We start from the raw sequence: 23,547 nt of genomic DNA on the forward strand, positions 1-23,547 counted from the left end.
TTTTTTAGGTGCCAGTAGGCACCTTGAAATTTATTTTAAATGCTCTTTTAAACAGTGTCTAGGCAAAACCCAAAGTCTTCAAAATATATGGCACAACCCCATCAGGAAACTCAATGTCAACTGAATGTGTGAGCTTGCATTGAGTTTCCTGATTGGATTGTACGAGGAACCACTCGTACCTTGAAGACTTTGGATTTTGTCTAGACACATTGGGGCAAATTCTATAAGAAGCGGACAAAACTTAGGCACCGTTCAGCGCGATTCAAGTCAAATTGGGAGCTGTTTAGTGAATCACGCTCAGCGGCACCTCTTTTGGAGGTGCCCAATTAATAGGCCAGCTCTAGGCACAACTAAAAATTAGGCGGCCATGCGCGCGCTTAAGCACACTTAAGAGAAGCGATTCTGTAACAAGGCGCCTAACACGAAGCCACGCCCAACATGCATAGCGCCTAGATTTTTGAAGGCCGCCTAAATTGTTTGAGGCGCCTTGTTACAAAATCGCTCTTTCTTGCTAGGCGCCTATCAATCAGCGCTGATTAAAAAGCTTAATTGAGCTTGTTATTCCGTTTAGATAGGCGCCTATCTAGTTGGGCGCCTCCGAAATAGGTGCCTAACATTAGGCCCTGGTTACAGAATTTGGGCCTTTAAGACTTTTCATCTGGATCATTGGTTCCACTTTTTTTTTTTTAATTGTTTTGTTTCTTCTGTGACTTTGTGGAACTCAGTGGTTTTTCTTTTTTGTTTTCTGCTCAATATTAGAACATTATTAGCAGAATTATTTGGTAGTTTATAGTAAAAACATTTTTCAAAAATAGCTTGAATAATAGAAACTTGATAAAGAAATTCTCACATAATGTTCAACAGTGATATAAGCTATTACTTAAAGGGGTCCTTTTAAAAGGACCCCTATATTCTATGGGCGCCTTAACATTTAGGGCTCCTTTTACAAAGGTGCGCTGGCATTTTTAACGCATGCACCGGATTAGCGCGCGCTAGCCGAAAAACTACCAGCTGCTTAAAAGGAGATGGTAGCGGCTAGTGTGCGTGGCAATTTAGCATGCGCTATTCCGCGCATTAAGGCCCTAGTGCACCTTTGTGAAAGGAGCCCTTAGCGCACGCTACATCGGTTAGCTTAGTAAAAGAATCCCCACGTTACTTATCTGGCCCTTGATATAACTGAGATCATGACAAAAAACAAATCTGAATCAACACGTTTAAAAATCTGGAAAGTCCATAGCCATTCTACACACTTTCATTTATTGTCTGGACAAGTTAAAATACAAGTAATTCAAACACAACAAGGTTATGAAAATAATAATAATTTAAAAAAAAAACAAAACATTTACAACATTTTCCCTCAGAAATGACCTAAACTAGCAAGAGTAACACAAATCATCCATTGTAACTGAAGTATACAACTGCCTGGCCCTAACAAAGTTTTATTTCCTCATCGCGATATGAAAACACACTGACAGGAAAAGATTTTCACATGCCTTCCTCGTGAATGCATCACAACTTTCCCAGTATACTGTGCTCATTCATAACAGATGATGTATTAAGGTTTCCCCGAACACCGAGCGAGTGTTCTGTAAACTAGAGTCCATTGTATTTATATAGAAATAAATTAAAAAAAAAACCTGCTAAAAATATGTCTACTACAAAAAGTTGACCTTTAGTGTGAAAACAATACTCAGGTGTACATGCAGTTAGTGGATACAGCATGGGAAAAAATGCACAAAATAAGCACGAGTTATATATAACCATAACAACGTTTTATTACCATTAAAGACTAAACTTGTATTGAAAAGATTTTATATAACAAGACAAGAAAAGCAATAGCAAATTTAACTATCAACTAGATTATGCATTGCGAGTAACTGTTTCTAGTACCCAGGGAAGAGCATGACCCTATTTTTTTTTTTTTGTTGTTTTGTTTTCTTTTTAAAATATAGAACCGTACAAAGCACAGACATTCTAAAATAATCAGTGCACTGGACACGGGCGAGCACTCCCTCAGTCATTTTGTTCCCTTACCTACATTATCCCCAGTCTGAATTACATTAAAATAAAGACCCGGTTGTTCTTTTTCTACTGTGCAGTAAGAAAGAAAAAAAAAAAAAAATATTCACAACAAACATGACAATATATCAAACAATATTTTCTACACAAGTTACCGTGATACCTTTGCCACTTAAGTATCATAAGAAAACATCTTAAGACATACAAACAAAACTAGCAAACACAACTTAGAATTGTTACAACTTATAATAAATTAAATAAAAAAAGAAAAATAACTTTATATATATATATTATTATATTTTATATACACACAAACACACACAACAAAAGGACTCAATAATATGCTTCTTCCCATAGCTTAAGTAAACAAATATGTAGATTAGCCAAACTAGCTATATTGATTTTGGCCATATGCATCACATCGGCATTAAATAAATAAGTGTTTCAAACAACAAAAACAGTGTTTCAAATGTGCCAACACAGCCCAATTATATCAGCATGGGCTACAAAGTGAAGTTGAGAATTCTTAACAAATTTAAAGCAAATGTATTTGTTTTTTTTTCTAAACACATTACATTTAACTATGACACTAAGATATGTAAATAATTGCGTAGCACCTACTGCTCAAACTAAGGAAGTATTTGACCCAAAAAATCAATATATATATATATATTATTTTACTTTTGTTCTGCTGATATCCCGTACTGATGACTTAAAGAAAAATTGTCTTGCAACTCATCTCCTTGCTTTTGGGTTTTGACTGTGGGGACCTGTGTGCCTGGGACGAACACTCTCCCTTTGCTTCAAGGTATTTGTTACATGCTATGAAAAGATAAGATCATCTGTTTGTAGTCCATCCTTCAAAAAAAACAATCAGTTATTCCAATTTAAAACACACTTCTTGATCTCTAAAAAGTTACCAGTGCAGTATGAACACGACAAAGTTGTCAATTTCCCCTAAATTAGCCAGTCAAAATATTTTTTTTTTCTCAAATCCAGATTCTCTTGTAAAAATTCTTTATATTTTTATAAAAATAGATTTTTCTCGAAACCCATTTTCAGCAAAGAGACCACCTCTTTGGCAACATTGTTAATGCGATTTAAACTGTTATGTCATCAGGTATCCCCCTCTACCCTATTCCCTAACAGAAAAAGACTGTTTAGTTCACATGATATAAAAGAAAAAGGAAAAATAAAAATATTTGCAAAAGTAATTATTTTGCAACTTTTATTGTTCCTCTTTAATTTAAAGTTAGGGGACTTTACCAATCTGATTGGATCGATTTTGAAAAAAATAACAAATGGAGAAAAAATAATTTTTCTCTCTCCTTTTAATTTCTTTAAGTTTGTAAAAAGTGTTTGTTTTTTTTTTCCTTCAAATGGTGAATGGTCATCTTAAAAAGAGCCACCTTCAAGGAAGGTAGAAAAACTAGCTGGCCGGGTAAAAATCCCTGCCCATTGATATCTATGTATATTATATTCAATGACGACAGCTATGAAAGAACATTCAATGCATCAAAGGTTTGCTTTTCTTTTTTTCTAAGCATTATAAAATCCTTTCCTGTTTCACGACAGGAGAGTCAATGTTTTAATACTTAGGCAACACTGGCTTATAAAGTCCATGGTTGAGTATAAGCCTTGAAGAGTCTTATTTTAATTTTTTTTTTTCCATTTCACTTTTTGTTCATATATATATATATTTTTTATAATATATATATTAAAAGGTAATCGATATGAAATTCAAGATTTATGAGTTTTGTTGGTTTTAAAGGAAACTTGTAATACTCTGTCTCCTAAACGATATCCATTAAGGCTGGCGATTGCCATAGCAGCTTCATCGTAGTTGGTCATGGTAACAAAGCCAAAACCCTTGCACTTGTTGGTGTTGAAGTCGCGGATCACCTTGACGTTGTTGACCGCGCCGAACGGGCCAAAAAGCTGCCACAAAACGCTTTCATCCGAATCGGGAGACAAGTTGTACACAAAGATGCACCAGCCAGTTCCAGTGTGGCCTGGGATGTTCATCCCAACAAGGCTTGTCATTCCATCAATTGTGATCGGAGAAAACCTACGATATAAAGAAATGTACTTTTCATGATATGTTCTTTCTCATTTTTATTTTTATTTTTTTTTTTAGCATGAATTGCATGCAAATAAAACTGAAAAGCTGGAACACCTCCCCCCCCCCAAAATACATATGGAAGCTTTTTTTTCAACATTTTGGATCCACTTTTCAAGATGGAAATTGTTATCAGTGCATTTACAAAATAATACCTCCGCGCCCCCCCCTCCCTTTTTACGAAGCCATGTTAGGCTTTTTTTAACAACGGCTATGGTGGTATTAGCGCCAAAGCTCATAGGAATTCTATGAATGCAGGAGCTAATACCGCCATGGCCAGCGATAAAAAAGTCTAATGCAGCTTTGTAAAAAGGGTGTGTGTGTGTAAATCTGACCTCAACTTGTGTTTAGCTAAACTGTGTATCTGTAACTGGTGTCTTTATGTACTTGATGCCATCAATGCCAAAATATACCTTAGCTGTGCTATCGAAAGCTAGAACAACCTTAACCCACAAATTATTAAAGCTACAATATACTGTTTAGTGTGTGGGATATCTAATCAGTCTGTTGCTGCCTTTAGGTGTCTTCCACTGTTTCTTTTCCTTCAAAACAAAGTACACCAAGGTGCACATATGTCCTTTGTATAAAATCTTCAATTGGCAGAAGCCACAGGCGTAGTTTCACTGTTTATTTTGTGGGAGGGGCAAAGGTGGAGCTTGACACATTAGCATATCATTTGCATACATATTAAGAACATAAGAATTGCCATTCTGGGACAGACCGAAGGTCCATCAAGCCCAGCATCCTGTTTCCAACAGTGGCCAACCCAGGTCCCAAGTACCTGGCAGAAACCCAAAGAGCAGCAACATTCCAAAGCTTATATTGTGATGCCATAATGCCCCATCCACCAATGCCTAAGAGCCAAACTCAGCAGTGATGTCACAAAGGCTTGATTGTCCTATACTTGGCTCTCATAAAAATTGCCATATTGGGACAGACCGAAGGTCCATCAAATCCAGCATCCTGTTTCCAACAGTGGCCAACCCAGGTCCCAAGTACCTGGCAGAAACCCAAAGAGCAGCAACATTCCAAAGCTTATATTGTGATGCCATAATGCCCCATCCACCAATGCCTAAGAGCCAAACTCAGCAGTGATGTCACAAAGGCTTGATTGTCCTATACTTGGCTCTCATAAAAATTGCCATATTGGGACAGACCGAAGGTCCATCAAATCCAGCATCCTGTTTCCAACAGTGGCCAACCCAGGTCCCAAGTACCTGGCAGAAACCCAAAGAGCAGCAACATTCCAAAGCTTATATTGTGATGCCATAATGCCCCATCCACCAATGCCTAAGAGCCAAACTCAGCAGTGATGTCACAAAGGCTTGATTGTCCTATACTTGGCTCTCATAAAAATTGCCATATTGGGACAGACCGAAGGTCCATCAAATCCAGCATCCTGTTTCCAACAGTGGCCAACCCAGGTCCCAAGTACCTGGCAGAAACCCAAAGAGCAGCAACATTCCAAAGCTTATATTGTGATGCCATAATGCCCCATCCACCAATGCCTAAGAGCCAAACTCAGCAGTGATGTCACAAAGGCTTGATTGTCCTATACTTGGCTCTCATAAAAATTGCCATATTGGGACAGACCGAAGGTCCATCAAATCCAGCATCCTGTTTCCAACAGTGGCCAACCCAGGTCCCAAGTACCTGGCAGAAACCCAAAGAGCAGCAACATTCCAAAGCTTATATTGTGATGCCATAATGCCCCATCCACCAATGCCTAAGAGCCAAACTCAGCAGTGATGTCACAAAGGCTTGATTGTCCTATACTTGGCTCTCATAAAAATTGCCATATTGGGACAGACCGAAGGTCCATCAAATCCAGCATCCTGTTTCCAACAGTGGCCAACCCAGGTCCCAAGTACCTGGCAGAAACCCAAAGAGCAGCAACATTCCAAAGCTTATATTGTGATGCCATAATGCCCCATCCACCAATGCCTAAGAGCCAAACTCAGCAGTGATGTCACAAAGGCTTGATTGTCCTATACTTGGCTCTCATAAAAATTGCCATATTGGGACAGACCGAAGGTCCATCAAATCCAGCATCCTGTTTCCAACAGTGGCCAACCCAGGTCCCAAGTACCTGGCAGAAACCCAAAGAGCAGCAACATTCCAAAGCTTATATTGTGATGCCATAATGCCCCATCCACCAATGCCTAAGAGCCAAACTCAGCAGTGATGTCACAAAGGCTTGATTGTCCTATACTTGGCTCTCATAAAAATTGCCATATTGGGACAGACCGAAGGTCCATCAAATCCAGCATCCTGTTTCCAACAGTGGCCAACCCAGGTCCCAAGTACCTGGCAGAAACCCAAAGAGCAGCAACATTCCAAAGCTTATATTGTGATGCCATAATGCCCCATCCACCAATGCCTAAGAGCCAAACTCAGCAGTGATGTCACAAAGGCTTGATTGTCCTATACTTGGCTCTCATAAAAATTGCCATATTGGGACAGACCGAAGGTCCATCAAATCCAGCATCCTGTTTCCAACAGTGGCCAACCCAGGTCCCAAGTACCTGGCAGAAACCCAAAGAGCAGCAACATTCCAAAGCTTATATTGTGATGCCATAATGCCCCATCCACCAATGCCTAAGAGCCAAACTCAGCAGTGATGTCACAAAGGCTTGATTGTCCTATACTTGGCTCTCATAAAAATTGCCATATTGGGACAGACCGAAGGTCCATCAAATCCAGCATCCTGTTTCCAACAGTGGCCAACCCAGGTCCCAAGTACCTGGCAGAAACCCAAAGAGCAGCAACATTCCAAAGCTTATATTGTGATGCCATAATGCCCCATCCACCAATGCCTAAGAGCCAAACTCAGCAGTGATGTCACAAAGGCTTGATTGTCCTATACTTGGCTCTCATAAAAATTGCCATATTGGGACAGACCGAAGGTCCATCAAATCCAGCATCCTGTTTCCAACAGTGGCCAACCCAGGTCCCAAGTACCTGGCAGAAACCCAAAGAGCAGCAACATTCCAAAGCTTATATTGTGATGCCATAATGCCCCATCCACCAATGCCTAAGAGCCAAACTCAGCAGTGATGTCACAAAGGCTTGATTGTCCTATACTTGGCTCTCATAAAAATTGCCATATTGGGACAGACCGAAGGTCCATCAAATCCAGCATCCTGTTTCCAACAGTGGCCAACCCAGGTCCCAAGTACCTGGCAGAAACCCAAAGAGCAGCAACATTCCAAAGCTTATATTGTGATGCCATAATGCCCCATCCACCAATGCCTAAGAGCCAAACTCAGCAGTGATGTCACAAAGGCTTGATTGTCCTATACTTGGCTCTCATAAAAATTGCCATATTGGGACAGACCGAAGGTCCATCAAATCCAGCATCCTGTTTCCAACAGTGGCCAACCCAGGTCCCAAGTACCTGGCAGAAACCCAAAGAGCAGCAACATTCCAAAGCTTATATTGTGATGCCATAATGCCCCATCCACCAATGCCTAAGAGCCAAACTCAGCAGTGATGTCACAAAGGCTTGATTGTCCTATACTTGGCTCTCATAAAAATTGCCATATTGGGACAGACCGAAGGTCCATCAAATCCAGCATCCTGTTTCCAACAGTGGCCAACCCAGGTCCCAAGTACCTGGCAGAAACCCAAAGAGCAGCAACATTCCAAAGCTTATATTGTGATGCCATAATGCCCCATCCACCAATGCCTAAGAGCCAAACTCAGCAGTGATGTCACAAAGGCTTGATTGTCCTATACTTGGCTCTCATAAAAATTGCCATATTGGGACAGACCGAAGGTCCATCAAATCCAGCATCCTGTTTCCAACAGTGGCCAACCCAGGTCCCAAGTACCTGGCAGAAACCCAAAGAGCAGCAACATTCCAAAGCTTATATTGTGATGCCATAATGCCCCATCCACCAATGCCTAAGAGCCAAACTCAGCAGTGATGTCACAAAGGCTTGATTGTCCTATACTTGGCTCTCATAAAAATTGCCATATTGGGACAGACCGAAGGTCCATCAAATCCAGCATCCTGTTTCCAACAGTGGCCAACCCAGGTCCCAAGTACCTGGCAGAAACCCAAAGAGCAGCAACATTCCAAAGCTTATATTGTGATGCCATAATGCCCCATCCACCAATGCCTAAGAGCCAAACTCAGCAGTGATGTCACAAAGGCTTGATTGTCCTATACTTGGCTCTCATAAAAATTGCCATATTGGGACAGACCGAAGGTCCATCAAATCCAGCATCCTGTTTCCAACAGTGGCCAACCCAGGTCCCAAGTACCTGGCAGAAACCCAAAGAGCAGCAACATTCCAAAGCTTATATTGTGATGCCATAATGCCCCATCCACCAATGCCTAAGAGCCAAACTCAGCAGTGATGTCACAAAGGCTTGATTGTCCTATACTTGGCTCTCATAAAAATTGCCATATTGGGACAGACCGAAGGTCCATCAAATCCAGCATCCTGTTTCCAACAGTGGCCAACCCAGGTCCCAAGTACCTGGCAGAAACCCAAAGAGCAGCAACATTCCAAAGCTTATATTGTGATGCCATAATGCCCCATCCACCAATGCCTAAGAGCCAAACTCAGCAGTGATGTCACAAAGGCTTGATTGTCCTATACTTGGCTCTCATAAAAATTGCCATATTGGGACAGACCGAAGGTCCATCAAATCCAGCATCCTGTTTCCAACAGTGGCCAACCCAGGTCCCAAGTACCTGGCAGAAACCCAAAGAGCAGCAACATTCCAAAGCTTATATTGTGATGCCATAATGCCCCATCCACCAATGCCTAAGAGCCAAACTCAGCAGTGATGTCACAAAGGCTTGATTGTCCTATACTTGGCTCTCATAAAAATTGCCATATTGGGACAGACCGAAGGTCCATCAAATCCAGCATCCTGTTTCCAACAGTGGCCAACCCAGGTCCCAAGTACCTGGCAGAAACCCAAAGAGCAGCAACATTCCAAAGCTTATATTGTGATGCCATAATGCCCCATCCACCAATGCCTAAGAGCCAAACTCAGCAGTGATGTCACAAAGGCTTGATTGTCCTATACTTGGCTCTCATAAAAATTGCCATATTGGGACAGACCGAAGGTCCATCAAATCCAGCATCCTGTTTCCAACAGTGGCCAACCCAGGTCCCAAGTACCTGGCAGAAACCCAAAGAGCAGCAACATTCCAAAGCTTATATTGTGATGCCATAATGCCCCATCCACCAATGCCTAAGAGCCAAACTCAGCAGTGATGTCACAAAGGCTTGATTGTCCTATACTTGGCTCTCATAAAAATTGCCATATTGGGACAGACCGAAGGTCCATCAAATCCAGCATCCTGTTTCCAACAGTGGCCAACCCAGGTCCCAAGTACCTGGCAGAAACCCAAAGAGCAGCAACATTCCAAAGCTTATATTGTGATGCCATAATGCCCCATCCACCAATGCCTAAGAGCCAAACTCAGCAGTGATGTCACAAAGGCTTGATTGTCCTATACTTGGCTCTCATAAAAATTGCCATATTGGGACAGACCGAAGGTCCATCAAATCCAGCATCCTGTTTCCAACAGTGGCCAACCCAGGTCCCAAGTACCTGGCAGAAACCCAAAGAGCAGCAACATTCCAAAGCTTATATTGTGATGCCATAATGCCCCATCCACCAATGCCTAAGAGCCAAACTCAGCAGTGATGTCACAAAGGCTTGATTGTCCTATACTTGGCTCTCATAAAAATTGCCATATTGGGACAGACCGAAGGTCCATCAAATCCAGCATCCTGTTTCCAACAGTGGCCAACCCAGGTCCCAAGTACCTGGCAGAAACCCAAAGAGCAGCAACATTCCAAAGCTTATATTGTGATGCCATAATGCCCCATCCACCAATGCCTAAGAGCCAAACTCAGCAGTGATGTCACAAAGGCTTGATTGTCCTATACTTGGCTCTCATAAAAATTGCCATATTGGGACAGACCGAAGGTCCATCAAATCCAGCATCCTGTTTCCAACAGTGGCCAACCCAGGTCCCAAGTACCTGGCAGAAACCCAAAGAGCAGCAACATTCCAAAGCTTATATTGTGATGCCATAATGCCCCATCCACCAATGCCTAAGAGCCAAACTCAGCAGTGATGTCACAAAGGCTTGATTGTCCTATACTTGGCTCTCATAAAAATTGCCATATTGGGACAGACCGAAGGTCCATCAAATCCAGCATCCTGTTTCCAACAGTGGCCAACCCAGGTCCCAAGTACCTGGCAGAAACCCAAAGAGCAGCAACATTCCAAAGCTTATATTGTGATGCCATAATGCCCCATCCACCAATGCCTAAGAGCCAAACTCAGCAGTGATGTCACAAAGGCTTGATTGTCCTATACTTGGCTCTCATAAAAATTGCCATATTGGGACAGACCGAAGGTCCATCAAATCCAGCATCCTGTTTCCAACAGTGGCCAACCCAGGTCCCAAGTACCTGGCAGAAACCCAAAGAGCAGCAACATTCCAAAGCTTATATTGTGATGCCATAATGCCCCATCCACCAATGCCTAAGAGCCAAACTCAGCAGTGATGTCACAAAGGCTTGATTGTCCTATACTTGGCTCTCATAAAAATTGCCATATTGGGACAGACCGAAGGTCCATCAAATCCAGCATCCTGTTTCCAACAGTGGCCAACCCAGGTCCCAAGTACCTGGCAGAAACCCAAAGAGCAGCAACATTCCAAAGCTTATATTGTGATGCCATAATGCCCCATCCACCAATGCCTAAGAGCCAAACTCAGCAGTGATGTCACAAAGGCTTGATTGTCCTATACTTGGCTCTCATAAAAATTGCCATATTGGGACAGACCGAAGGTCCATCAAATCCAGCATCCTGTTTCCAACAGTGGCCAACCCAGGTCCCAAGTACCTGGCAGAAACCCAAAGAGCAGCAACATTCCAAAGCTTATATTGTGATGCCATAATGCCCCATCCACCAATGCCTAAGAGCCAAACTCAGCAGTGATGTCACAAAGGCTTGATTGTCCTATACTTGGCTCTCATAAAAATTGCCATATTGGGACAGACCGAAGGTCCATCAAATCCAGCATCCTGTTTCCAACAGTGGCCAACCCAGGTCCCAAGTACCTGGCAGAAACCCAAAGAGCAGCAACATTCCAAAGCTTATATTGTGATGCCATAATGCCCCATCCACCAATGCCTAAGAGCCAAACTCAGCAGTGATGTCACAAAGGCTTGATTGTCCTATACTTGGCTCTCATAAAAATTGCCATATTGGGACAGACCGAAGGTCCATCAAATCCAGCATCCTGTTTCCAACAGTGGCCAACCCAGGTCCCAAGTACCTGGCAGAAACCCAAAGAGCAGCAACATTCCAAAGCTTATATTGTGATGCCATAATGCCCCATCCACCAATGCCTAAGAGCCAAACTCAGCAGTGATGTCACAAAGGCTTGATTGTCCTATACTTGGCTCTCATAAAAATTGCCATATTGGGACAGACCGAAGGTCCATCAAATCCAGCATCCTGTTTCCAACAGTGGCCAACCCAGGTCCCAAGTACCTGGCAGAAACCCAAAGAGCAGCAACATTCCAAAGCTTATATTGTGATGCCATAATGCCCCATCCACCAATGCCTAAGAGCCAAACTCAGCAGTGATGTCACAAAGGCTTGATTGTCCTATACTTGGCTCTCATAAAAATTGCCATATTGGGACAGACCGAAGGTCCATCAAATCCAGCATCCTGTTTCCAACAGTGGCCAACCCAGGTCCCAAGTACCTGGCAGAAACCCAAAGAGCAGCAACATTCCAAAGCTTATATTGTGATGCCATAATGCCCCATCCACCAATGCCTAAGAGCCAAACTCAGCAGTGATGTCACAAAGGCTTGATTGTCCTATACTTGGCTCTCATAAAAATTGCCATATTGGGACAGACCGAAGGTCCATCAAATCCAGCATCCTGTTTCCAACAGTGGCCAACCCAGGTCCCAAGTACCTGGCAGAAACCCAAAGAGCAGCAACATTCCAAAGCTTATATTGTGATGCCATAATGCCCCATCCACCAATGCCTAAGAGCCAAACTCAGCAGTGATGTCACAAAGGCTTGATTGTCCTATACTTGGCTCTCATAAAAATTGCCATATTGGGACAGACCGAAGGTCCATCAAATCCAGCATCCTGTTTCCAACAGTGGCCAACCCAGGTCCCAAGTACCTGGCAGAAACCCAAAGAGCAGCAACATTCCAAAGCTTATATTGTGATGCCATAATGCCCCATCCACCAATGCCTAAGAGCCAAACTCAGCAGTGATGTCACAAAGGCTTGATTGTCCTATACTTGGCTCTCATAAAAATTGCCATATTGGGACAGACCGAAGGTCCATCAAATCCAGCATCCTGTTTCCAACAGTGGCCAACCCAGGTCCCAAGTACCTGGCAGAAACCCAAAGAGCAGCAACATTCCAAAGCTTATATTGTGATGCCATAATGCCCCATCCACCAATGCCTAAGAGCCAAACTCAGCAGTGATGTCACAAAGGCTTGATTGTCCTATACTTGGCTCTCATAAAAATTGCCATATTGGGACAGACCGAAGGTCCATCAAATCCAGCATCCTGTTTCCAACAGTGGCCAACCCAGGTCCCAAGTACCTGGCAGAAACCCAAAGAGCAGCAACATTCCAAAGCTTATATTGTGATGCCATAATGCCCCATCCACCAATGCCTAAGAGCCAAACTCAGCAGTGATGTCACAAAGGCTTGATTGTCCTATACTTGGCTCTCATAAAAATTGCCATATTGGGACAGACCGAAGGTCCATCAAATCCAGCATCCTGTTTCCAACAGTGGCCAACCCAGGTCCCAAGTACCTGGCAGAAACCCAAAGAGCAGCAACATTCCAAAGCTTATATTGTGATGCCATAATGCCCCATCCACCAATGCCTAAGAGCCAAACTCAGCAGTGATGTCACAAAGGCTTGATTGTCCTATACTTGGCTCTCATAAAAATTGCCATATTGGGACAGACCGAAGGTCCATCAAATCCAGCATCCTGTTTCCAACAGTGGCCAACCCAGGTCCCAAGTACCTGGCAGAAACCCAAAGAGCAGCAACATTCCAAAGCTTATATTGTGATGCCATAATGCCCCATCCACCAATGCCTAAGAGCCAAACTCAGCAGTGATGTCACAAAGGCTTGATTGTCCTATACTTGGCTCTCATAAAAATTGCCATATTGGGACAGACCGAAGGTCCATCAAATCCAGCATCCTGTTTCCAACAGTGGCCAACCCAGGTCCCAAGTACCTGGCAGAAACCCAAAGAGCAGCAACATTCCAAAGCTTATATTGTGATGCCATAATGCCCCATCCACCAATGCCTAAGAGCCAAACTCAGCAGTGATGTCACAAAGGCTTGATTGTCCTATACTTGGCTCTCATAAAAATTGCCATATTGGGACAGACCGAAGGTCCATCAAATCCAGCATCCTGTTTCCAACAGTGGCCAACCCAGGTCCCAAGTACCTGGCAGAAACCCAAAGAGCAGCAACATTCCAAAGCTTATATTGTGATGCCATAATGCCCCATCCACCAATGCCTAAGAGCCAAACTCAGCAGTGATGTCACAAAGGCTTGATTGTCCTATACTTGGCTCTCATAAAAATTGCCATATTGGGACAGACCGAAGGTCCATCAAATCCAGCATCCTGTTTCCAACAGTGGCCAACCCAGGTCCCAAGTACCTGGCAGAAACCCAAAGAGCAGCAACATTCCAAAGCTTATATTGTGATGCCATAATGCCCCATCCACCAATGCCTAAGAGCCAAACTCAGCAGTGATGTCACAAAGGCTTGATTGTCCTATACTTGGCTCTCATAAAAATTGCCATATTGGGACAGACCGAAGGTCCATCAAATCCAGCATCCTGTTTCCAACAGTGGCCAACCCAGGTCCCAAGTACCTGGCAGAAACCCAAAGAGCAGCAACATTCCAAAGCTTATATTGTGATGCCATAATGCCCCATCCACCAATGCCTAAGAGCCAAACTCAGCAGTGATGTCACAAAGGCTTGATTGTCCTATACTTGGCTCTCATAAAAATTGCCATATTGGGACAGACCGAAGGTCCATCAAATCCAGCATCCTGTTTCCAACAGTGGCCAACCCAGGTCCCAAGTACCTGGCAGAAACCCAAAGAGCAGCAACATTCCAAAGCTTATATTGTGATGCCATAATGCCCCATCCACCAATGCCTAAGAGCCAAACTCAGCAGTGATGTCACAAAGGCTTGATTGTCCTATACTTGGCTCTCATAAAAATTGCCATATTGGGACAGACCGAAGGTCCATCAAATCCAGCATCCTGTTTCCAACAGTGGCCAACCCAGGTCCCAAGTACCTGGCAGAAACCCAAAGAGCAGCAACATTCCAAAGCTTATATTGTGATGCCATAATGCCCCATCCACCAATGCCTAAGAGCCAAACTCAGCAGTGATGTCACAAAGGCTTGATTGTCCTATACTTGGCTCTCATAAAAATTGCCATATTGGGACAGACCGAAGGTCCATCAAATCCAGCATCCTGTTTCCAACAGTGGCCAACCCAGGTCCCAAGTACCTGGCAGAAACCCAAAGAGCAGCAACATTCCAAAGCTTATATTGTGATGCCATAATGCCCCATCCACCAATGCCTAAGAGCCAAACTCAGCAGTGATGTCACAAAGGCTTGATTGTCCTATACTTGGCTCTCATAAAAATTGCCATATTGGGACAGACCGAAGGTCCATCAAATCCAGCATCCTGTTTCCAACAGTGGCCAACCCAGGTCCCAAGTACCTGGCAGAAACCCAAAGAGCAGCAACATTCCAAAGCTTATATTGTGATGCCATAATGCCCCATCCACCAATGCCTAAGAGCCAAACTCAGCAGTGATGTCACAAAGGCTTGATTGTCCTATACTTGGCTCTCATAAAAATTGCCATATTGGGACAGACCGAAGGTCCATCAAATCCAGCATCCTGTTTCCAACAGTGGCCAACCCAGGTCCCAAGTACCTGGCAGAAACCCAAAGAGCAGCAACATTCCAAAGCTTATATTGTGATGCCATAATGCCCCATCCACCAATGCCTAAGAGCCAAACTCAGCAGTGATGTCACAAAGGCTTGATTGTCCTATACTTGGCTCTCATAAAAATTGCCATATTGGGACAGACCGAAGGTCCATCAAATCCAGCATCCTGTTTCCAACAGTGGCCAACCCAGGTCCCAAGTACCTGGCAGAAACCCAAAGAGCAGCAACATTCCAAAGCTTATATTGTGATGCCATAATGCCCCATCCACCAATGCCTAAGAGCCAAACTCAGCAGTGATGTCACAAAGGCTTGATTGTCCTATACTTGGCTCTCATAAAAATTGCCATATTGGGACAGACCGAAGGTCCATCAAATCCAGCATCCTGTTTCCAACAGTGGCCAACCCAGGTCCCAAGTACCTGGCAGAAACCCAAAGAGCAGCAACATTCCAAAGCTTATATTGTGATGCCATAATGCCCCATCCACCAATGCCTAAGAGCCAAACTCAGCAGTGATGTCACAAAGGCTTGATTGTCCTATACTTGGCTCTCATAAAAATTGCCATATTGGGACAGACCGAAGGTCCATCAAATCCAGCATCCTGTTTCCAACAGTGGCCAACCCAGGTCCCAAGTACCTGGCAGAAACCCAAAGAGCAGCAACATTCCAAAGCTTATATTGTGATGCCATAATGCCCCATCCACCAATGCCTAAGAGCCAAACTCAGCAGTGATGTCACAAAGGCTTGATTGTCCTATACTTGGCTCTCATAAAAATTGCCATATTGGGACAGACCGAAGGTCCATCAAATCCAGCATCCTGTTTCCAACAGTGGCCAACCCAGGTCCCAAGTACCTGGCAGAAACCCAAAGAGCAGCAACATTCCAAAGCTTATATTGTGATGCCATAATGCCCCATCCACCAATGCCTAAGAGCCAAACTCAGCAGTGATGTCACAAAGGCTTGATTGTCCTATACTTGGCTCTCATAAAAATTGCCATATTGGGACAGACCGAAGGTCCATCAAATCCAGCATCCTGTTTCCAACAGTGGCCAACCCAGGTCCCAAGTACCTGGCAGAAACCCAAAGAGCAGCAACATTCCAAAGCTTATATTGTGATGCCATAATGCCCCATCCACCAATGCCTAAGAGCCAAACTCAGCAGTGATGTCACAAAGGCTTGATTGTCCTATACTTGGCTCTCATAAAAATTGCCATATTGGGACAGACCGAAGGTCCATCAAATCCAGCATCCTGTTTCCAACAGTGGCCAACCCAGGTCCCAAGTACCTGGCAGAAACCCAAAGAGCAGCAACATTCCAAAGCTTATATTGTGATGCCATAATGCCCCATCCACCAATGCCTAAGAGCCAAACTCAGCAGTGATGTCACAAAGGCTTGATTGTCCTATACTTGGCTCTCATAAAAATTGCCATATTGGGACAGACCGAAGGTCCATCAAATCCAGCATCCTGTTTCCAACAGTGGCCAACCCAGGTCCCAAGTACCTGGCAGAAACCCAAAGAGCAGCAACATTCCAAAGCTTATATTGTGATGCCATAATGCCCCATCCACCAATGCCTAAGAGCCAAACTCAGCAGTGATGTCACAAAGGCTTGATTGTCCTATACTTGGCTCTCATAAAAATTGCCATATTGGGACAGACCGAAGGTCCATCAAATCCAGCATCCTGTTTCCAACAGTGGCCAACCCAGGTCCCAAGTACCTGGCAGAAACCCAAAGAGCAGCAACATTCCAAAGCTTATATTGTGATGCCATAATGCCCCATCCACCAATGCCTAAGAGCCAAACTCAGCAGTGATGTCACAAAGGCTTGATTGTCCTATACTTGGCTCTCATAAAAATTGCCATATTGGGACAGACCGAAGGTCCATCAAATCCAGCATCCTGTTTCCAACAGTGGCCAACCCAGGTCCCAAGTACCTGGCAGAAACCCAAAGAGCAGCAACATTCCAAAGCTTATATTGTGATGCCATAATGCCCCATCCACCAATGCCTAAGAGCCAAACTCAGCAGTGATGTCACAAAGGCTTGATTGTCCTATACTTGGCTCTCATAAAAATTGCCATATTGGGACAGACCGAAGGTCCATCAAATCCAGCATCCTGTTTCCAACAGTGGCCAACCCAGGTCCCAAGTACCTGGCAGAAACCCAAAGAGCAGCAACATTCCAAAGCTTATATTGTGATGCCATAATGCCCCATCCACCAATGCCTAAGAGCCAAACTCAGCAGTGATGTCACAAAGGCTTGATTGTCCTATACTTGGCTCTCATAAAAATTGCCATATTGGGACAGACCGAAGGTCCATCAAATCCAGCATCCTGTTTCCAACAGTGGCCAACCCAGGTCCCAAGTACCTGGCAGAAACCCAAAGAGCAGCAACATTCCAAAGCTTATATTGTGATGCCATAATGCCCCATCCACCAATGCCTAAGAGCCAAACTCAGCAGTGATGTCACAAAGGCTTGATTGTCCTATACTTGGCTCTCATAAAAATTGCCATATTGGGACAGACCGAAGGTCCATCAAATCCAGCATCCTGTTTCCAACAGTGGCCAACCCAGGTCCCAAGTACCTGGCAGAAACCCAAAGAGCAGCAACATTCCAAAGCTTATATTGTGATGCCATAATGCCCCATCCACCAATGCCTAAGAGCCAAACTCAGCAGTGATGTCACAAAGGCTTGATTGTCCTATACTTGGCTCTCATAAAAATTGCCATATTGGGACAGACCGAAGGTCCATCAAATCCAGCATCCTGTTTCCAACAGTGGCCAACCCAGGTCCCAAGTACCTGGCAGAAACCCAAAGAGCAGCAACATTCCAAAGCTTATATTGTGATGCCATAATGCCCCATCCACCAATGCCTAAGAGCCAAACTCAGCAGTGATGTCACAAAGGCTTGATTGTCCTATACTTGGCTCTCATAAAAATTGCCATATTGGGACAGACCGAAGGTCCATCAAATCCAGCATCCTGTTTCCAACAGTGGCCAACCCAGGTCCCAAGTACCTGGCAGAAACCCAAAGAGCAGCAACATTCCAAAGCTTATATTGTGATGCCATAATGCCCCATCCACCAATGCCTAAGAGCCAAACTCAGCAGTGATGTCACAAAGGCTTGATTGTCCTATACTTGGCTCTCATAAAAATTGCCATATTGGGACAGACCGAAGGTCCATCAAATCCAGCATCCTGTTTCCAACAGTGGCCAACCCAGGTCCCAAGTACCTGGCAGAAACCCAAAGAGCAGCAACATTCCAAAGCTTATATTGTGATGCCATAATGCCCCATCCACCAATGCCTAAGAGCCAAACTCAGCAGTGATGTCACAAAGGCTTGATTGTCCTATACTTGGCTCTCATAAAAATTGCCATATTGGGACAGACCGAAGGTCCATCAAATCCAGCATCCTGTTTCCAACAGTGGCCAACCCAGGTCCCAAGTACCTGGCAGAAACCCAAAGAGCAGCAACATTCCAAAGCTTATATTGTGATGCCATAATGCCCCATCCACCAATGCCTAAGAGCCAAACTCAGCAGTGATGTCACAAAGGCTTGATTGTCCTATACTTGGCTCTCATAAAAATTGCCATATTGGGACAGACCGAAGGTCCATCAAATCCAGCATCCTGTTTCCAACAGTGGCCAACCCAGGTCCCAAGTACCTGGCAGAAACCCAAAGAGCAGCAACATTCCAAAGCTTATATTGTGATGCCATAATGCCCCATCCACCAATGCCTAAGAGCCAAACTCAGCAGTGATGTCACAAAGGCTTGATTGTCCTATACTTGGCTCTCATAAAAATTGCCATATTGGGACAGACCGAAGGTCCATCAAATCCAGCATCCTGTTTCCAACAGTGGCCAACCCAGGTCCCAAGTACCTGGCAGAAACCCAAAGAGCAGCAACATTCCAAAGCTTATATTGTGATGCCATAATGCCCCATCCACCAATGCCTAAGAGCCAAACTCAGCAGTGATGTCACAAAGGCTTGATTGTCCTATACTTGGCTCTCATAAAAATTGCCATATTGGGACAGACCGAAGGTCCATCAAATCCAGCATCCTGTTTCCAACAGTGGCCAACCCAGGTCCCAAGTACCTGGCAGAAACCCAAAGAGCAGCAACATTCCAAAGCTTATATTGTGATGCCATAATGCCCCATCCACCAATGCCTAAGAGCCAAACTCAGCAGTGATGTCACAAAGGCTTGATTGTCCTATACTTGGCTCTCATAAAAATTGCCATATTGGGACAGACCGAAGGTCCATCAAATCCAGCATCCTGTTTCCAACAGTGGCCAACCCAGGTCCCAAGTACCTGGCAGAAACCCAAAGAGCAGCAACATTCCAAAGCTTATATTGTGATGCCATAATGCCCCATCCACCAATGCCTAAGAGCCAAACTCAGCAGTGATGTCACAAAGGCTTGATTGTCCTATACTTGGCTCTCATAAAAATTGCCATATTGGGACAGACCGAAGGTCCATCAAATCCAGCATCCTGTTTCCAACAGTGGCCAACCCAGGTCCCAAGTACCTGGCAGAAACCCAAAGAGCAGCAACATTCCAAAGCTTATATTGTGATGCCATAATGCCCCATCCACCAATGCCTAAGAGCCAAACTCAGCAGTGATGTCACAAAGGCTTGATTGTCCTATACTTGGCTCTCATAAAAATTGCCATATTGGGACAGACCGAAGGTCCATCAAATCCAGCATCCTGTTTCCAACAGTGGCCAACCCAGGTCCCAAGTACCTGGCAGAAACCCAAAGAGCAGCAACATTCCAAAGCTTATATTGTGATGCCATAATGCCCCATCCACCAATGCCTAAGAGCCAAACTCAGCAGTGATGTCACAAAGGCTTGATTGTCCTATACTTGGCTCTCATAAAAATTGCCATATTGGGACAGACCGAAGGTCCATCAAATCCAGCATCCTGTTTCCAACAGTGGCCAACCCAGGTCCCAAGTACCTGGCAGAAACCCAAAGAGCAGCAACATTCCAAAGCTTATATTGTGATGCCATAATGCCCCATCCACCAATGCCTAAGAGCCAAACTCAGCAGTGATGTCACAAAGGCTTGATTGTCCTATACTTGGCTCTCATAAAAATTGCCATATTGGGACAGACCGAAGGTCCATCAAATCCAGCATCCTGTTTCCAACAGTGGCCAACCCAGGTCCCAAGTACCTGGCAGAAACCCAAAGAGCAGCAACATTCCAAAGCTTATATTGTGATGCCATAATGCCCCATCCACCAATGCCTAAGAGCCAAACTCAGCAGTGATGTCACAAAGGCTTGATTGTCCTATACTTGGCTCTCATAAAAATTGCCATATTGGGACAGACCGAAGGTCCATCAAATCCAGCATCCTGTTTCCAACAGTGGCCAACCCAGGTCCCAAGTACCTGGCAGAAACCCAAAGAGCAGCAACATTCCAAAGCTTATATTGTGATGCCATAATGCCCCATCCACCAATGCCTAAGAGCCAAACTCAGCAGTGATGTCACAAAGGCTTGATTGTCCTATACTTGGCTCTCATAAAAATTGCCATATTGGGACAGACCGAAGGTCCATCAAATCCAGCATCCTGTTTCCAACAGTGGCCAACCCAGGTCCCAAGTACCTGGCAGAAACCCAAAGAGCAGCAACATTCCAAAGCTTATATTGTGATGCCATAATGCCCCATCCACCAATGCCTAAGAGCCAAACTCAGCAGTGATGTCACAAAGGCTTGATTGTCCTATACTTGGCTCTCATAAAAATTGCCATATTGGGACAGACCGAAGGTCCATCAAATCCAGCATCCTGTTTCCAACAGTGGCCAACCCAGGTCCCAAGTACCTGGCAGAAACCCAAAGAGCAGCAACATTCCAAAGCTTATATTGTGATGCCATAATGCCCCATCCACCAATGCCTAAGAGCCAAACTCAGCAGTGATGTCACAAAGGCTTGATTGTCCTATACTTGGCTCTCATAAAAATTGCCATATTGGGACAGACCGAAGGTCCATCAAATCCAGCATCCTGTTTCCAACAGTGGCCAACCCAGGTCCCAAGTACCTGGCAGAAACCCAAAGAGCAGCAACATTCCAAAGCTTATATTGTGATGCCATAATGCCCCATCCACCAATGCCTAAGAGCCAAACTCAGCAGTGATGTCACAAAGGCTTGATTGTCCTATACTTGGCTCTCATAAAAATTGCCATATTGGGACAGACCGAAGGTCCATCAAATCCAGCATCCTGTTTCCAACAGTGGCCAACCCAGGTCCCAAGTACCTGGCAGAAACCCAAAGAGCAGCAACATTCCAAAGCTTATATTGTGATGCCATAATGCCCCATCCACCAATGCCTAAGAGCCAAACTCAGCAGTGATGTCACAAAGGCTTGATTGTCCTATACTTGGCTCTCATAAAAATTGCCATATTGGGACAGACCGAAGGTCCATCAAATCCAGCATCCTGTTTCCAACAGTGGCCAACCCAGGTCCCAAGTACCTGGCAGAAACCCAAAGAGCAGCAACATTCCAAAGCTTATATTGTGATGCCATAATGCCCCATCCACCAATGCCTAAGAGCCAAACTCAGCAGTGATGTCACAAAGGCTTGATTGTCCTATACTTGGCTCTCATAAAAATTGCCATATTGGGACAGACCGAAGGTCCATCAAATCCAGCATCCTGTTTCCAACAGTGGCCAACCCAGGTCCCAAGTACCTGGCAGAAACCCAAAGAGCAGCAACATTCCAAAGCTTATATTGTGATGCCATAATGCCCCATCCACCAATGCCTAAGAGCCAAACTCAGCAGTGATGTCACAAAGGCTTGATTGTCCTATACTTGGCTCTCATAAAAATTGCCATATTGGGACAGACCGAAGGTCCATCAAATCCAGCATCCTGTTTCCAACAGTGGCCAACCCAGGTCCCAAGTACCTGGCAGAAACCCAAAGAGCAGCAACATTCCAAAGCTTATATTGTGATGCCATAATGCCCCATCCACCAATGCCTAAGAGCCAAACTCAGCAGTGATGTCACAAAGGCTTGATTGTCCTATACTTGGCTCTCATAAAAATTGCCATATTGGGACAGACCGAAGGTCCATCAAATCCAGCATCCTGTTTCCAACAGTGGCCAACCCAGGTCCCAAGTACCTGGCAGAAACCCAAAGAGCAGCAACATTCCAAAGCTTATATTGTGATGCCATAATGCCCCATCCACCAATGCCTAAGAGCCAAACTCAGCAGTGATGTCACAAAGGCTTGATTGTCCTATACTTGGCTCTCATAAAAATTGCCATATTGGGACAGACCGAAGGTCCATCAAATCCAGCATCCTGTTTCCAACAGTGGCCAACCCAGGTCCCAAGTACCTGGCAGAAACCCAAAGAGCAGCAACATTCCAAAGCTTATATTGTGATGCCATAATGCCCCATCCACCAATGCCTAAGAGCCAAACTCAGCAGTGATGTCACAAAGGCTTGATTGTCCTATACTTGGCTCTCATAAAAATTGCCATATTGGGACAGACCGAAGGTCCATCAAATCCAGCATCCTGTTTCCAACAGTGGCCAACCCAGGTCCCAAGTACCTGGCAGAAACCCAAAGAGCAGCAACATTCCAAAGCTTATATTGTGATGCCATAATGCCCCATCCACCAATGCCTAAGAGCCAAACTCAGCAGTGATGTCACAAAGGCTTGATTGTCCTATACTTGGCTCTCATAAAAATTGCCATATTGGGACAGACCGAAGGTCCATCAAATCCAGCATCCTGTTTCCAACAGTGGCCAACCCAGGTCCCAAGTACCTGGCAGAAACCCAAAGAGCAGCAACATTCCAAAGCTTATATTGTGATGCCATAATGCCCCATCCACCAATGCCTAAGAGCCAAACTCAGCAGTGATGTCACAAAGGCTTGATTGTCCTATACTTGGCTCTCATAAAAATTGCCATATTGGGACAGACCGAAGGTCCATCAAATCCAGCATCCTGTTTCCAACAGTGGCCAACCCAGGTCCCAAGTACCTGGCAGAAACCCAAAGAGCAGCAACATTCCAAAGCTTATATTGTGATGCCATAATGCCCCATCCACCAATGCCTAAGAGCCAAACTCAGCAGTGATGTCACAAAGGCTTGATTGTCCTATACTTGGCTCTCATAAAAATTGCCATATTGGGACAGACCGAAGGTCCATCAAATCCAGCATCCTGTTTCCAACAGTGGCCAACCCAGGTCCCAAGTACCTGGCAGAAACCCAAAGAGCAGCAACATTCCAAAGCTTATATTGTGATGCCATAATGCCCCATCCACCAATGCCTAAGAGCCAAACTCAGCAGTGATG

At 44.5% G+C, this 23,547-nt stretch overlaps 1 protein-coding gene across 1 annotated transcript in view; it reads right to left on the reverse strand.

The window, feature by feature from the left end:
* Positions 1–3,721: 3,721 nt before the first annotated feature.
* The window catches only part of ELAVL4 (ELAV like RNA binding protein 4), a 282,994-nt gene continuing 263,168 nt past the window's right edge, over positions 3,722–23,547 (reverse strand). The window contains exon 7 of the mRNA XM_033917154.1: positions 3,722–4,087. Within this exon, the coding sequence (XP_033773045.1) occupies positions 3,760–4,087 (328 nt within the window). The 3' untranslated portion in view covers positions 3,722–3,759. The remainder of the gene's footprint in view (positions 4,088–23,547) is intronic.

Source organism: Geotrypetes seraphini, chromosome 12 (genome assembly GCF_902459505.1).
Source record: "Geotrypetes seraphini chromosome 12, aGeoSer1.1, whole genome shotgun sequence".
Classification (NCBI taxonomy): Eukaryota; Metazoa; Chordata; class Amphibia; order Gymnophiona; family Dermophiidae; genus Geotrypetes; species Geotrypetes seraphini.